Source organism: Zootoca vivipara, chromosome 6, assembly GCF_965207765.1.
Source record: "Zootoca vivipara chromosome 6, rZooViv2.hap1.1, whole genome shotgun sequence".
In the NCBI taxonomy this organism is placed as follows: domain Eukaryota; kingdom Metazoa; phylum Chordata; class Lepidosauria; order Squamata; family Lacertidae; genus Zootoca; species Zootoca vivipara.
This window is the reverse complement of record NC_142589.1, coordinates 75,330,891-75,346,279: the sequence shown is the minus strand read 5'-3', so window position 1 is coordinate 75,346,279 and position 15,389 is coordinate 75,330,891. Positions and strand designations below refer to the sequence as shown.

General features: G+C 45.6%; 1 protein-coding gene across 5 annotated transcripts in view; it reads left to right on the top strand.

Moving 5' to 3' along the window:
* Positions 1-14,349, top strand: part of LOC118087997 (cell adhesion molecule CEACAM7) — a 50,577-nt gene extending 36,228 nt beyond the window's left edge. The window contains exons 1-7 of one of the 5 annotated variants that reach the window (XM_088672654.1): positions 3,012-3,235; positions 6,435-6,548; positions 9,129-9,212; positions 9,375-9,473; positions 10,583-10,665; positions 11,738-11,779; positions 12,019-14,349. In XM_088672654.1, coding sequence (XP_088528780.1) covers positions 3,157-3,235; positions 6,435-6,548; positions 9,129-9,212; positions 9,375-9,473; positions 10,583-10,665; positions 11,738-11,779; positions 12,019-12,108 — 591 coding nt within the window. In that variant the 5' untranslated portion in view covers positions 3,012-3,156 and the 3' untranslated portion in view covers positions 12,109-14,349. Of the gene's footprint in view, positions 1-3,011; positions 3,243-6,434; positions 6,549-9,128; positions 9,213-9,374; positions 9,474-10,582; positions 10,666-11,737; positions 11,780-12,018 lie in introns of those variants that run through there. The other 4 variants (XM_088672658.1, XM_088672655.1, XM_088672656.1 and 1 more) reach the window with 4 other exon arrangements.
* Positions 14,350-15,389: the final 1,040 nt, after the last annotated feature.

Genomic DNA, 15,389 nt, shown 5'->3' with positions numbered 1-15,389 from the left:
CCTCCTCTGTGACACATATTGTTCGGGAAATTTGCACATTTGATATATTTGCCTTCAGTGCAAACTGAACTTGCCTTAGGAACACCACTTCAGCCCTGTCCATCTGTGCACCGCAACACCAGTATTTAGCAGACCAAATATTGCTGGGCTCAGCCTCCCATGAACCCCCCACCATGCTGCTTGGGGCTGATGGGAGCTAGAGTCCCACAACACCTGCAGGAGCCTAGGATCACAAACACACCCCTGCTCTGTTACTGATTTCTTCTTCCTGCTTACAAACCAACCTTCCACGTGTATCAAGTTTCTCCCCTTACTTGTATCTAATCCAGCCAAGGAGAACCTTGTCAGGTCCTGATCCTTGCCCTCCTTGAGTGTCATTGCCTTGAACTGTGATGAAGCCTTCTGCTTCTGCTTGAAGTTCAGTAGAAAGAACATCTGACTGATCTCATGTGGGTAGGAGTTCCCTGGGCCTAGGTCCGCAACATTGAAGGTGTGTCTCTGGGCCATGGGGGAACCACATGGAACAGAGACTCTCCCAAAGATCTCCAGGATCGGGCAGGAATACAGGGATAAAGGCAGTCCTTAATCTTGTATTAAAACCTCTGAGCCATTTATTACAATCAAGCATTATGTAAATACTGTGGAAGGAAGGAAGGAAGGAAGGAAGGAAGGAAGGAAGGAAGGAAGGAAGGAAGGAAGGAAGGAAGGAAGGAAGGAAGGAAGGAGGATAGCTCAGTTAGACTCTTAATCTCAGGGTCTGTCAGGGGCCGTGCTGAGGAGGGTTGCATAGAGAAGGAATGGTGGGAGACTCCCCCTCCCCCTCCCCCTGCTCCTGATCGAGATCCTGAATCTTCCCAGGAGCAGGAGAACAGTATAGATTTGGAACAGTGGTTTGCAGAGGGACACAGTTGAGAAGGCAGAAGCTGGGAAGTACTGGGTGGTGAACAGCTAGGAAGAGGAGAACTGGGGGAGAGAGAGTTAACAGACTCACTGTCACTGGAAAGCGCCCGGCCACTCAGCCCAAGGTCAAGAAGAACAGATAAAGGGGCAGCACAGAAAGCACAGTGGTTGCGAGATCTGGTTACAAGACATGGTAGTGATGTGGGTGGCTAGGGAGGAAGTGGGTGGAGCCCTTAATTGGGAGCACTGCCATTCCTAGGAAATGGATTCTTTGTTCTCTCGCTGTGATCATTCAAGTTCTAACTGGTAAGAAAAGAAAAGACTCCTTTCCCTTTGTTCTGCTTATCTACTGCCAAAGGGAGTGGGGGGAGGAAGCCGATTCCCTGAAGCCTGGCAGGGTCATGGGTTCGAGCCCCACCTTGGGCAAAAGATCACCACATTGCAGGGGTTTGGACTGGATGAACCTCATGGTCCCTTACAACTCTACAATTCTATGGTTCTAGGGAGGGAGGGAGGGTGGCCAGAATATACCTCCAGGTACAGCCTCACATTCTACCCATCCCTGGCATGTGATCCTTGGAAGAAGAAGAAGAAAGTCCCCACCTTCTTTTCCTTGCTGCAATCAGAGGAAGTTTCTCCACTCCCCAGCCTGATTCATTTGCCATGTCCCCAGCCCTTCCTTCGCCATTCCTCTCTGCCATCCATCATCTACAGCACCAAAGCCTTTGCACTCCTCTCTGCCCCCACCCATTAGCGGTCACTGGATGGAGGGAGGGAGGGAAGGAAGGAGGGGAGGCAACTGTCTCTGGGTCAGCAGGGCTGCCCCACCCAGCCTCCTACCGCAGGAGGAGGAGGTGGCATTGAAGGAACCCAGACACCCTGATCCTGCTGGCGAGAGCATCCTGCTTAAGTGAAGACCAGGAGGAGGCAGCAGGGGCATCTGAGTTGAGCAGGGGAGGAGAGCTGTAGTAACAGAGAAGGAAAAGAGGCAGTGAAAGTGTTAGAAAGCCAAAGAAAGTATTTTTTGGTTAACACATGGGCCTAAATGGCAATGCAAGTGTGTCCTCTTGCTCCATCAACCACAAGAAAACAAAAGGAAATCAAGCAGACGTTACGACAACTGAAAGGAAACTACAACTAATCCAGAATGCTGCCCTACACTGGTGACTGGGAGTGGCCGCCAAGACCATATAACACCAGTCCCGAAAGACCTACATTGGCTCCCAGTACGTTTCCGAGCACAATTCAAAGTGTTGCTACTGACTTTAAAGCCCTAAACGACCCTGGCCCAGTATACCTGAAGGATCATCTCCACCCCCATCATTCAGCCTGGACCCTGAGGTCCAGCTCCGAGGTCCAGCTGGTGGTTCCCTCGCTGCGAGAAGTGAGGTTACAGGGAACCAGGCAGAGGGCCTTCTCGGTAGTGGCGCCCGCCCTGTGGAACGCCCTCCCATCAGATGTCAAGGAAATAAACAACTATCTGACTTTTAGAAGACATTTGAAGACAGCCCTGTTTAGGGAAGTTTTTAATGTTTGAGGTTTTATTGCTATTATTATTATTATTATTATCATTATCATTATTATTATTATTATTATTATTCTGTTGGGAGCCACCCAGAGTGGCTGAGAATACCCAGCCAGATGGGTGGTGTATAAATAAATTATTATTATTATTATTATTATTATTATTATTGGTTCAGGAGTTTGACTAACAATGCATGAAACATGGGCTCACTCCTCCTGCTAAAAAATAATATGCCAATGCCTTAGGGTGTGGTGCGGGTTTAAACGACAGCACTATTGAGCCCAAATGAAAACAAAAAATGTGAAAGTAGGGCTGGAAGTCTAAGATGGGTCTCAGGTCTCGATTGGTTTGGAGATCACTGTTTCACTGTTTCGAACAGTAATGAACTCTAAAGTTACCAACTCCCTATGCACACTTGTTCATCTCAGATCATATCTTTGCTCCCAACGCAGAGAGGTGGGTTCTGCCGAGTTGAGTATTTGAGTGAGAAGTTCCAGGCGTGGCTTGCCTGATAAGGGCATAGGAGGAAGTGAAGGAAAGAGCTTAATTTGGATGATTTCCAACCTTTGGGGTGAAACCCAGTGCTGAAAATTCAGTGGCCAAGTCCCTGTTTCTCTGATTGGAGACTTGCTCGGAGTCAGCAGTGGTGCTGGAACCAGGTGCTAGGCAAGGAGCAGAGAAAGACCCCAGAGCACCAGCTGTGAAGGGACAGAGAGCCAAACCGATCCTCCATGAAGTGCACCCACAGGATGGACAGGCCATGCAGAACCCATAGCTGGAAGGTCTCCTGGCAGATGCTGCTCTTCGCAGGTGAGAGGTCAGCACCCTGCAATGGGGAGGACTTACTTGGCGGGAGTTGAGGATGCTGGAGGAATTTGGTCTTTTAGTACAGATCTGCATCTCTCCCACTGATGCAGATGTATGAAATCGGGTGCAGAGTTAGATTTCAACATCTCCAAATGTAGTGGTGGTGCAGTTCTCAAGAATTCGAATTAGAGGATGGTGTTGTCTCGAGTGAAAATACCTTTTAAAACATGTGTTTATATGCAAAAGTACAAAGGCCTGCTAGGGACCACCCCGTTGTACACCTCGGTTTCCTACCTACTAGGATGCAGAATCCGGACCCCATTTCCAAAGGGGTTGCTGGTAAGAGCCCTGCAACAGGGCATAAAAACTCCTTTTGGAATGAAAGAAGCTTACATGCAGCTGAGCTGGGGGTAGGATCATGACCTCAGAGACTTCTCAAGAAGGAGCTCTGAGGGTAGCACCAGCGGTATTAGAAACCGAAATATGAAAGCTAGAAGCTAAATGGCAGTTTAAACCTAGGTTATGGGCGCAACAACAGAATGTCTAGGCGCGATTTTTTTTAGTAACAAAATTACAAAGCTGAAAATGAATGCACTGCAGCTAAAATATTATGTTCATATTTCACTTGGGCTAGTCCTTCCCCTGCCCACCCCCTTAATATTCTTAAGAGGGTATCTTCCCCAGTCTTCAGAGAGTAGCTGGAAGTGGGGACGCAGAAAAGGGTCCTCTTTTCCTTCCCCTCTGCAGTGTTAATCTGAAATCGTCGGCGCAGTACTGCACCCAGAGCTCAGAAACTGCTCACGCTGATGAAATTCCCTGTCGCAAAGTGTGCCTGGAACAATGGGAGTTTTGAACGCTGAACACCAGAGGACCAGGCTGCAGTCCTTTCTGAGCCAGAGATGGAGAGGCAAAACTGTTGGAGGGGGAACCTGGGTGTCACGGTCCGGTTTATGGGCGGCCGAAGTCCCGGCTGAGGACATCGGGACCAGAGACAAGACAGCGGGGTGGGAGCTGGAATGGGAGTCTGGAAGCCAGGAGTCAGGACACCAAGGGCCTGAGGGTCAGGGAGCCAGGATTCAAGAAGCCAAGAGTCTGGGGATCAGGAAGCAAGGAGTCAAGATGCTAAACACAGCAAGGCAGGAAGCGTGTTGCTGTGGCAAAGAGCCAAAGGGAAATGCTGACCTTATATCCCTTCCCGGCTCTTGCCACCAGGTGCTGTGAGTTACCAATCGGCCTCACCTGTGCGGCCGCACTTTGCCTCTTCAGAACAAACTTAGGAAAGCCCCAGTCCTGCGAAGCCCTACTAGCCACAGGGCCTGGCTCTTGCACACACTCCTGACACTGGATACCCAATGAGATGCGGGCCTTGTGAGTAGAAAGCAGTCACCCTGAATTCCTGAAGGGGGTGAGCACAGACAGGGAAGAAGACCTCCTTCACTGGACCCTTTTACGCTACTGTTTATTTACCTAGAAGCATGGGAGGGTCTTGGAAAGGGAAGTGCCTGAACGTTTCCCCTTTTTTCATGCCCCAGAAGAAGGCTGAGGTTGAGCTGCCAGGAAAAGAGCTGCCTCGCTTGCCCAATAAAGTAAGGGCTGGACTTACTGTTTGCGGGACAAATCTTGAGGGCAGGGGCGGTCCAGGACATTTTGCTGGTGTGTACAAAACGCCAACCAAATGGGCCCCCTCTCTGCCCTCGCCACCATGCCTGTGTTTCCACCAACTCCACCGCTGCAACAAGGTAGCGGCAGCAGCCAAGGGGCAGCAGCAGCAGGGAGCGCTAGGGGGGGAATGGCAGCAGGTGGCGTGGCAGCATGGGCAAAGCTGCAGCAGGGCTAGCAGTGGCACAATGGCGAGGCTGGACCTTACATTACTTCGCCAGCCTTGCTGGGATCACCAAAATGGACTGGGGCATTTGGAGTGTGCTTGTAAGGCTTGGTTCCTAATGAGGGATAATGAATATATAATCGGTTATGATGTCATTCAAAAGAGAAGGTTAAGGGGTGATATGATAGCCATGTTCAAATATATAAAAGGATGTCATATAGAGGAGGGAGAAAGGTTGTTTTCTGCTGCTCCAGAGAAGCGGACACGGAGCAATGGATTCAAACTACAAGAAAGAAGATCCCACCTAAACATTAGGAAGAACTTCCTGACAGTAAGAGCTGTTCGGCAGTGGAATTTGCTGCCAAGGAGTGTGGTGGGGTCTCCCTCTTTGGAGGTCTTTAAGCAGAGGCTTGACAGGCATATGTCAAGAACGCATTGATGGTGTTTCCTGCTTGGCAGGGGGTTGGACTGGATGGCCCTTGTGGTCTCTTCGAACTCTATGATTCTATGAAAATATACGAATAAGCCACTTCAAAATGATGTAAATATCATACAACACATCTCACAAAATATACAAGTAATATACAGTATCCAGTGAGCACTGATCCATTAGTATGATCTGCACTAGTATGAATATTTTGTTCGCTGATGAAGCCTTTATTCCGAAACAGTTGAACTATTTCGGATATACTGTCCTTTTGAGACTCCAGAGAAACATCTTCCTTTGAGACTTTTGTGAGATGTCTTCCTTTGAGAGACGGCTTGGCATTCCTCGCTATTTGTTGATTTGTTTGATTCTTTTTTTTACTCTGAGACATATAACAACTTGTAGTTACTTGTATATTTATGTACAACAAAGGAGAATTTAAGCTAATTTGCATCAACTGGCCTAAAAGCTTCTGCAGGCAGTATAAACTTGACTATTGGCAGTTACCTACTATCAGGTCTCTTATTATTCTTATTCTTATTATTTAATAAATGTGTACACAACACTATACCCACAGGTCTCAGGGTCGTCCACAAGATAAAATCAGAATATAAAAACCCAAAATCCATAATAAGAACAAGAACAACCCAGTAACCCCCTTCTCCTCAAGACTTTTTAAAGGGGCATTGGATGTCAATAAACCAAAGTCCTGGTTAAAGAGGAACATTTTTGCCTGGCGCCTAAAGGTGTATAATGAAGGCACCAGCCAAACCTCCCTGGGGAGAGCATTGCACAAATGTGGAGCCACTGCAGAAAAGGCCCTGGTGTTGCCACCCTCTCACAAAGGAGGCACATGAAGAGGGGCCTCAGAAGATGATCTCAGGGTCTGGGTAGGTTAATATGCAGAGAGACGGTCCAAATGGAGGTCTTTTTCCTTCTCCACCCTACAGACTTCATCCTAAGTTCTTGCTTCCTGATGACTCAAGCCCAGGACAGTCTTGGAAGGCCCTTCTCGACTGAAGCAGCTTCTGTAGAACCAGAGACTGCCACCTTCACAACAGAAGGTACTGAACTAAAGCAACTTACTATCTGCTCTGGGACCAAGGAACAATTGATGAGAGAAATTGGATTTTTATCTATTATCAGGTGCCATATATACACAGCTCTTGCTATCCAAACACAATGCGCTCTCAGGAAATCATTTTGTTAGGTGAGTGTTCGGAAGTCAACGATTTCCATTGGTTCCTAGGGGGAAATTTCTATTGCGTTCCCGACCATGAAATTCTTGCCCACATGATGAGGAAAAACCTGGGGAAACCCTCTGAAACCTTGCAAGAGGCAAATGAGGAAGGGGAGAATGCTCTCTTATTTAACCGATCTCTTCCCCTCCCTCCCTCCCTCCCACCGTGGTTTCTGTGAAATGCCTGCCATGGACCAGGGAGAAACCCCCAAAGGGTTCTTTAAGGATGTATGCAGGTCCAGTTGTTTAGATATCTGAATCTGCAGCTTATATAGCCAGGTTGGGTACTAATTCCTCACGTTTGGATAACTGAATTTTCACATAGCAAGCGTTTGGATAGCGGGACCTCTGTGCAGTGGACAGGAAAACGTTTCTGCCTTCATTGGGTGGGAAACTGGGGCCTCAGATTTAAGGCTAAGTGACTCTGGAACACATACACCATAAATGCAAGGATTTCTGGGCTGTTATGAAAATGATATATCAATGGTACAGGTGAAACTCGGAAAATTAGACTATTGTCAAAAAGTGCATTTATTTCAGTAATGCAACTATTTATGTTTCTTTTAATTTTTACAAATGCTTTCATTTGGAAATTCCACAGTAATAAAACAAATAGTTGCAATAATACAGAAATAAACACTGCTATTACATTTCATTAATTGCATTTCATTTATAATTGACCCACCTAACGACAAATAATTACAATGACAACAAATAAAGGCTTGACATATCTTGCTTTGCATGTCATGCATCTATCTCATATATTGGTTTCACCTTTTAAGTTGCATTACGGAAATAAATGCACTTTTCGACGATATTCTTATTTTCCGAGTTTCACCTGTATCTAACATTGTGCAAATTGACAAAAATGTATAAATCTTTTTATCATATGTGGTGGTCTTGTAGTAAGGTTAAAGCTTACTGGGAAATGTAATGGATTGAAAAGGATGTTTAAAATAATGTTTGGTAAAAAAACAAAAAACCAGAAGCTTTTCTTTGGGGAATTATAGGGACGGAACTACCTGAACTGTATAGAAACTTATTCATGCATGCTACTACAGCAGCAAGAATATTACTTGCCCCAAAATGGAAAGAAGTAGAAGTCCCAGCAAAGGAAGAATGGATACAAAAACTTATGGAATATGCAGAAATGGCAAAACTTACCAGAAGAATAAGAAATCAAGATAACAAACTTTTAATGAAAGAATGGAAATAGTTTATTGAATATTTACAGAGAATTTTTAAACAGATAAGAACATTGGCTGGATTATTGTAATAACCTGCAGTTTCATAAGAGTATATATTTAAAGTAGATGAATAGATGATTTAATTTGGACATGCAGAAGATGTTAAAAATAAATTTAAGGAACTGCAGAAAGAGGGGGAAGTGAGTCAAGTTTTGAAATGTTAAAATGACTGTAAAATTATGGAAATGTATAAACTTGAAAAATCATTTTTAAAAAGAATTTCTGGGATGTGAAATGGAATATAAACATAACCATCTCAGGTATATGTCCCCCCCCTAGTTCCCCATGTTTTAGGGGGACGCCCTCAGTATGTTCCTTTTATTCACCCAGAGCTGAGTTCTCTTTTCAGTCTCTACATTTTTAGGGAAAGTTGCTTTGTGGCAGTGTATGTCTCAGGCAAAATTACATGTATATTGGGAGAAATTCACTCTTAAATCGTTGATGAATTTTCAAAGGAGGTCTATTTTCTTTTCTGTAACTTTCAAACTAATGTGGAGAACTGAACCCAACTCAAGACTGGAAAAAACAGAAATGGACGTATTTGCTTATCCCTGGTCTGGAGGGACCCCAAGTCCTCTTCCTTTTCCTTGAAGTTAATGGTCCTTTTCTCTGTCCATCCCCACTGTCAGGAATGAGCCAGCTCCTAGTGGAACTTTACAGCTAGCTGCAGAACAGAGAGGGTTAGATCTGACGCAGGCTGAACAGGGGCAAGTGCCCAGTGTGACTCCCTTGGACATTGAAACGTCGGTTGCCAAGGGAACAACTGAGAGTGGGCTGGAATACAGCCAAAGCTCTCAGGAAGTTCAAACAGATGCGAGCAGACACAGAGATAGTCTGTCAGAACGGGAAGAGGCTGGAGCTAATCCAAAAAGTCCAAAGAGTCGGCACGAATGGGAGGGCTGCTAGACAGGAAACAAAACAAGAGACGTAAGGTGCAAAAGTTCAATATATTCTGTAGGAACCAGAAGGAATCTTCAGAAGGGTCATCTTCTGATAATGTTGGTGGCTTTGTTACAGCCATCTGGAGCTATCTTTTTGTTTTTGCAATAAATCCTCCTTTTTAATTACCTACACTTACTGTGTTATCAAGCCGAAATCTGGTCTCCTGACCCACCCTGCAGCTTCCACCCATTCCATCTTCTTCTCAATGCATTCAGAAACTGCAGCCGGGACCATAATCTCAACGACAGAGGAACAATCAGATCTACACAAAGAAAAGAACTTCATTGATACAGAAAAAGGTGGGAACTCAGAGAGCAATAGTTTGGCCTCCTAGTTCTGAGGGGAGGGGAACTCTTACATTTCCAGTTCTGAGCAGTGAGCAGAGGTGCTAACCTCACTCCTTTCAGATCAAGGGATGGGATTCACCTAGCAACTGAAGTTCCTAAAAATATTCTCCGCAGGCCCAGTCAACCACTCAAAAAGTTTGGTGGCCACCACCGTCATCATTGGGGTTCTGCTGGTACTCGTCGTAGCTGGGTTTCTGCTTTACTTCTTTCTCTGTGAGTAACATGCTGGAACCTGGGAGCACAAGGCTCCCAACCATGAGACAGAAATGACGGTTCGTGTCCAGAGCAGGAAGGAGATGTGTTTGTAGGCTTAAAATCCATCCCTTTCCTTAGACCTTTTGGAGACCCGGTAAAAACTGCTCCTAGGAAACCTAGGAGGTCATGCCAGTGGTCTATCTAGCTCAGGACAGTCAACACTGACAGGCAGCAGATTGCAAGCAGGGGTCATGAATCATAGAATAGTAGAGTTGAAAGGGACCCTGAGGATCATCCAGTCCAACCCCCTGCAATGCAGGAATAATAATAATAATAATAATAATAATAATAATAATAATAATACGCCACCCATCTGGCTGGGTTTCCCCAGCCACTCTGGGTGGTTACCAACATAAATTTATTATTAATAATAATAAAGCGATAAAACATCAAACATTAAAAACTCCCCTAAACAGGGCTGCCTTCAGATGTCTTCTAAAAGTCAGATAGTTGTTTATTTCCTTGACATCTGACAGGAGGGCGCCACTTCCAAAAAGGCCCTCCCCATCTGGTTCCCTGTAGCTTCACTTCCTGCAATGAGGGAACCACCAGAAGGCCCTTGGAGCTGGACCTAAGTGTCCGGGCTGAACGATGGGGGTGGACATGCTCCTTCGGGTATATGCAGCTGTCCCATGTGGGGATCAAACTTGCAACCATGTCATTATCAGAACCATGCTGTAACCAACTGAGCTATCCAGTCTCTCCCAGCCCAACCTGGAGATGCTGCTGGGGATGGCACCTGGGACCTTCTACATACAGGGCAGCTGTTCTACCACCAAGCTGCCTTAGAAGAAGTCCTCCTTTTGTTCCATCTTGCTCAGTATTGTCTACACTCCAAATCCAGAGATTTGGAGAGGGGATGCTCCCAGCCTCACCTAGGGGTGCCCCCAGGGACAGAACTGGGGGTGTTGTGCATGCAAAGCAGATCCTCTCCCACTGAGGGATGACAACCCTTCCCCCTTGCCCTTCATGCCCAGTAGAGACCACATTTGATGAGGATGACGCTGCTGATGTTAATGTAGGGTTTGGATGTTAACATTTGACTCCGAGCCTCCTCCCTTTCTCAGGTGTCCGTCGTAAGAGCTACGGGACGCCCACTCAGGTCATCTCCGTGACACCGTTATATGAGAACATCTCCCCTGCTCAAAAGGTAAGGCCTCAAGTGGGCGACACGAAGGTTTTCTCTTCCTATGTGCTATTGTCCTGCTTTCGGGAATTGGCTTCCTCCCCTGTGGCAGTAAATAAGAAGATCAATGAAAGGAACGTCTTACCAGTTAGATTCTTTAATAATCACAGAGAAAATAACACGTCTACCTAGAAATGGCGGTGCTCCCAGTTAAGGCTCACTCCCCCTCTCCGTCCCTGTTAATCTACGTCACTCCTATGTCTTGTAATCTGATCTTCTACCCTCTGCACTTTCTGTTCTGCCACTTTCTGAGCTCTCTGTGTCTTTGGGGAAGGCGGGTGAATGCTGTCCAGAGACTGTGAATCTGTTAACCCTCTCTCTTCTAGTGTTTCTTTTGCTAGCTGTTCCCCATCCAGTATTTCCCAGCTTCTGCCTTCTGAACTATGTCCCTCCGCTAACCACTGTTCCAATTCTTTACTGTCCTCCTGCTCCTGGGAAGATTCAGGATCAGGGGGAGGGGGAGACTCCCACCATTCTTCCTAAGTGCAGCCCTCCTCAGCATGGTCCCTGACAACTATTCAACATTGGCTTTCAGATTTTGAGGTGCTGTCGAGAGCATAACAGTACCTGCCCTGGGAAATTTATAAACTTTAAACAGGAAGGTATATATTTATTAAAATGCATAATAACAAATGTATAATTCCCAGCCTCACAGTGACTTATCAGGTGCTACATTAACACAAAGCTTAGGCTGAGAGACAGTAGCTCAGGGGTGCCCAAACTTTTTTTTAGGATTGAAGTTGTAGAGCCTTTTTTTTTTTACAATTTTACCCCAAAGTTGTTGAGCTTTTTTCTAGGATTGAAGTTGTTAAGCTGTTTTTAGGATTTTTGAGCTGTTTTTAGGATTTAACCCCAGGACATATAATGCCATGGGGACCGAATTAAATTGACCGGCGGTCCGGATTAGGCCCCAGAAATGGGCTTTGGACATGCCTGCAGTAGCTGGTTGCCCAGTAAGCTTCATGGCTGAGCGGGGATTTGAACCCTGGGTATAACAACCAATAAATGACCTTCAAGCATTTTTCATTCATTTCAGGTCGTGCACAACAATTCCTCTGATGCTGACCAGGTATACGAGGTAAGCACTGGCAGGAGCTCTTCATGATTTACCCTTGAGAAAAGACCCGGAAGAAGCCAATATTGGGCAATAATTTTGGAGGTGGTGCTGGGTGCACTTCAGGGAGGGTAGATGCAAAGGAGGGGTGGGCTCTTGTGTCTCTGAGAGCTGGTCAGAGGATGGGATTTCTTATCTTTCCCTCCTCCCAGGCACAAATATCAATCATGTCACCTGATGCCCTGCCTCCCTTTCTTCTTTAGAGTCTGCAGCATGGAGATCAGAATGTCTACAACGAGTTGATGTTCAGACAAAACCCATCGGAAGCCCCCTCTGTTAGGTCGTCTCCTTGACCCCCATTGCTCATCCCTTTTCAGAGAAGATGTGCTCATTTCAGCACATCTGAAGTGGGGAAATCATGTTGTTGTTTAGTCGTTCAGTCGTGTCCGACTCTTCGTGACCCCATGGACCAGAGCACGCCAGGCACTCCTGTCTTCCACTGCCTCCCGCAGTTTGTCAAACTCATGTTGGTGGCTTCGAGAACACTGTCCAACCACCTCATCCTCTGTCGTCCCCTTCTCCTAGTGCCCTCCATCTTTCCCAACATCAAGGTCTTTTCCAAGGATTCTTCTCTTCTCATGAGGTGGCGAAAGTATTGGAGCCTCAGCTTCACGACCTGTCCTTCCAGTGAGCACTCAGGGCTGATTTCCTTAAGAATGGATAGGTTTGATCTTCTTGCAGTCCATGGGACTCTCAAGAGTCTCCTCCAGCACCAAAATTCAAAAGCATCAATTCTTTGGCAATCAGCCTTCTTTATGGTCCAGCTCTCACTTCCATACATCACTACTGGGAAAACCATAGCTTTAGCTATACGGACCTTTGTTGGCAAGGTGATGTCTCTGCTTTTTAGGATGCTGTCTAGGTTTGTCATTGCTTTTCTCCCAAGAAGCAGGCGTATTCTCCGTCAAAATGGGCCCTCCTTCCTCCGAGGCCTGTCCTTCTGGCTTCGAATGAGCAGCCACAACAAATCAGCACCGGAAGAAGAGTCTGCTTCCTTGTGACCCTGCTCCCGTCTTAAGATGGGGAGGCTTTCACAAACATGCTTGCAGAGGGATCGTGGTTTGGTGAATGTTGAGTTTTTTGGGTGGGAATTTTTGTAATTTGGTACAGATGGATACATACTAGTTGTATAATAAAAAGGAGAACTCAATGGATGCCTAGATCCAGGTTTGGGGCAAGTCGTCTTTGGTGAGAGAGCTCCAGCAGAGATTTAAAATCACTAAACATGCAACGAAGTAAAGCATGGAAATATAGGCTGCTGGACCTTTAACATATCCCCTTCTTGGTTGTTTCCAAAGCTCCCCACTGCCCTCTGCCTAGAAAAAGACCATAAATTTGGTAAGTTAAAAATGGTTTACTTGCAAACTCTTTGAGACCCAGCATCTCCTCCCCTCCTGGTTTTTTGGGGGCAGGAGCTGGCACAAAGAAGACCTTGGGTCCCCTGGTCCCCCAAATCACCTTGGGAGTTTTTAGGGGATTTTACAATCTCATCCACCACCACCCCTTCCCTCCGCCTAAGTCTCTCCCATGGACGGGAGAGCTGCCGTCATGGCCCCGGACACAAACTGGAAACTGCAGCCATGTAGTTTAAAGACTAACAAGCAAACCCTACTCCCAGCTCAATCAAGATTTGAAGTGGGTGCTAAAAAACCAGAAGCATTTTAATTAGGAATCTTAGGACAAGACATACCGAAGAAAATGAAGGATTTTTTCATTGTATGCCACCACTGCAGCAAGAGTATTGTTAGCACAAGGGTGGAAGAAGGAAGAAATACCAACCAAAGAACAATGGCAAGAGAAATTGATGAATTATGCAAAACATGCAAAATTAACATACAAATTACATGAAAAGGACAATTGGGAATTCAAGGAAGAATGGGAATTATTTACAAATTATTTGAAAAAAACAACAGGGAGGCTTACGTTCACTGGCAGGATTTGAATAAACATACACAATTTTCTTTTATTAAAATAATGTAAACAATTAGGGAAATGATATGTATAATTGTATAACTTGCAGAAACAATATGCAAAAATAAATCAGTTAAGGGAGCTGAGGGAAGTCCAGGGGGGAGGGGGGGAGGGAAGGAGCGGGGAAAAGGGAAAAATGTAGATGATTGCAGTATTGACAAACTTTATTGGTTTAATATTGATAAAAAAAAGTTTTTTTTAAAAAAAAGTGGGTGCTTATAGCTGGTTTGCTATAGTCTCTGCTTCTGAAGGAATATTGATTGACTTGAACCATTTGTTCCAACCAGCATTTGTTCTATGCTGGGGTTAAAGGTTTAAATTGTGTTAGCTGCTGTGTTTTGTGCAGATTTTCACTGGGGTTGTTGTTTTGATTGAGCTCCTTTGTTTCGGTTTCAGGATTTTTATCATAAATTGCATTTTGCATTTTATTGTTATAAGTAAAGCACCCAGAGAACATGGCTGGGTGGCTGTATACAAATGTAAATGATAATAGTAAATGATTAATAATAATAATAGATGATGATGATGAATATTTGCTCAATAAACAGGTTGTCTGGAAGCAACCGCTGTATGCTGAGATGACTGTGTGTAGCCCCCCCCCCCCACACACACACACACTTCTGGACGGTTATGTAATGTTTGACTCAACGCTGCAAGACTGATGCTGTAGCTCTGATATGGAGGGACGTTCTCTGAGGGAAGCCCCGTTGAAGTGAATTGTGCAAGCATATTGTTCATTTAGAGAAGATTCTCACAGGATTCTGCCCCATATTACTTAATTGTGTGTGTGTGAGAGAGAGAGAGAGAGAGAGAATTTGACATTTGGAGTTTCCTCAGGCGCCTGAAAGATTTGAGTCATGACTCCATCTATTGCTTCCTTCTTCAGTTGTCAAAACAATTTTTCTGTGTTGCTAGAATCGCCTCGCCACACTTGGAGCCATCTGTCTGGGCTCTTTCGGACTGTCACTATTTTGGGGAGACCATTTGCAGGCCACACTGTTCTGCACAAAACTTGATGCATTTCCACAAAGACAGGGATCTGACTTTAGTTGGATGCTATGCAGGTGGCGCTGTGGTTAAACCACTGAGCCTAGGGCTTGCTGATCAGAAGGTCGGCGGTTCGAATCCCTGTGACGGGGTGAGCTCCCGTTGCTTGGTCCCAGCTCCTGCCAACCTAGCAGTTCGAAAGCACATCAAAATGCAACTAGATAAATAGGAACCGCTACAGCGGGAAGGTAAACGGCGTTTCCATGTGCTGCTCTGGTTTGCCAGAAGCGGCTTTGTCATGCTGGCCACATGACCTGGAAGCTGTACGCTGGCTCCCTCGGCCAATAATGCGAGATGAGCGCGCAACCCCAGAGTCGGTCACGACTGGACCTAATGGTCAGGAGTCCCTTTACCCTTTACCTTTTATGCTTTTATATATGGTGTAAATCACCCAGAGTGGCTGGGGAAACCTAGCCAGATGGGCAGGGTATAAATACTACTACTATTATTATTATTATTATTATTATTATTATTATTATTATTAATTATATTACCTGTCAAACACCATATACTGGTCTGCAACTGCCCCCCCTGCCTGCCAGTTGACCACTCCAGC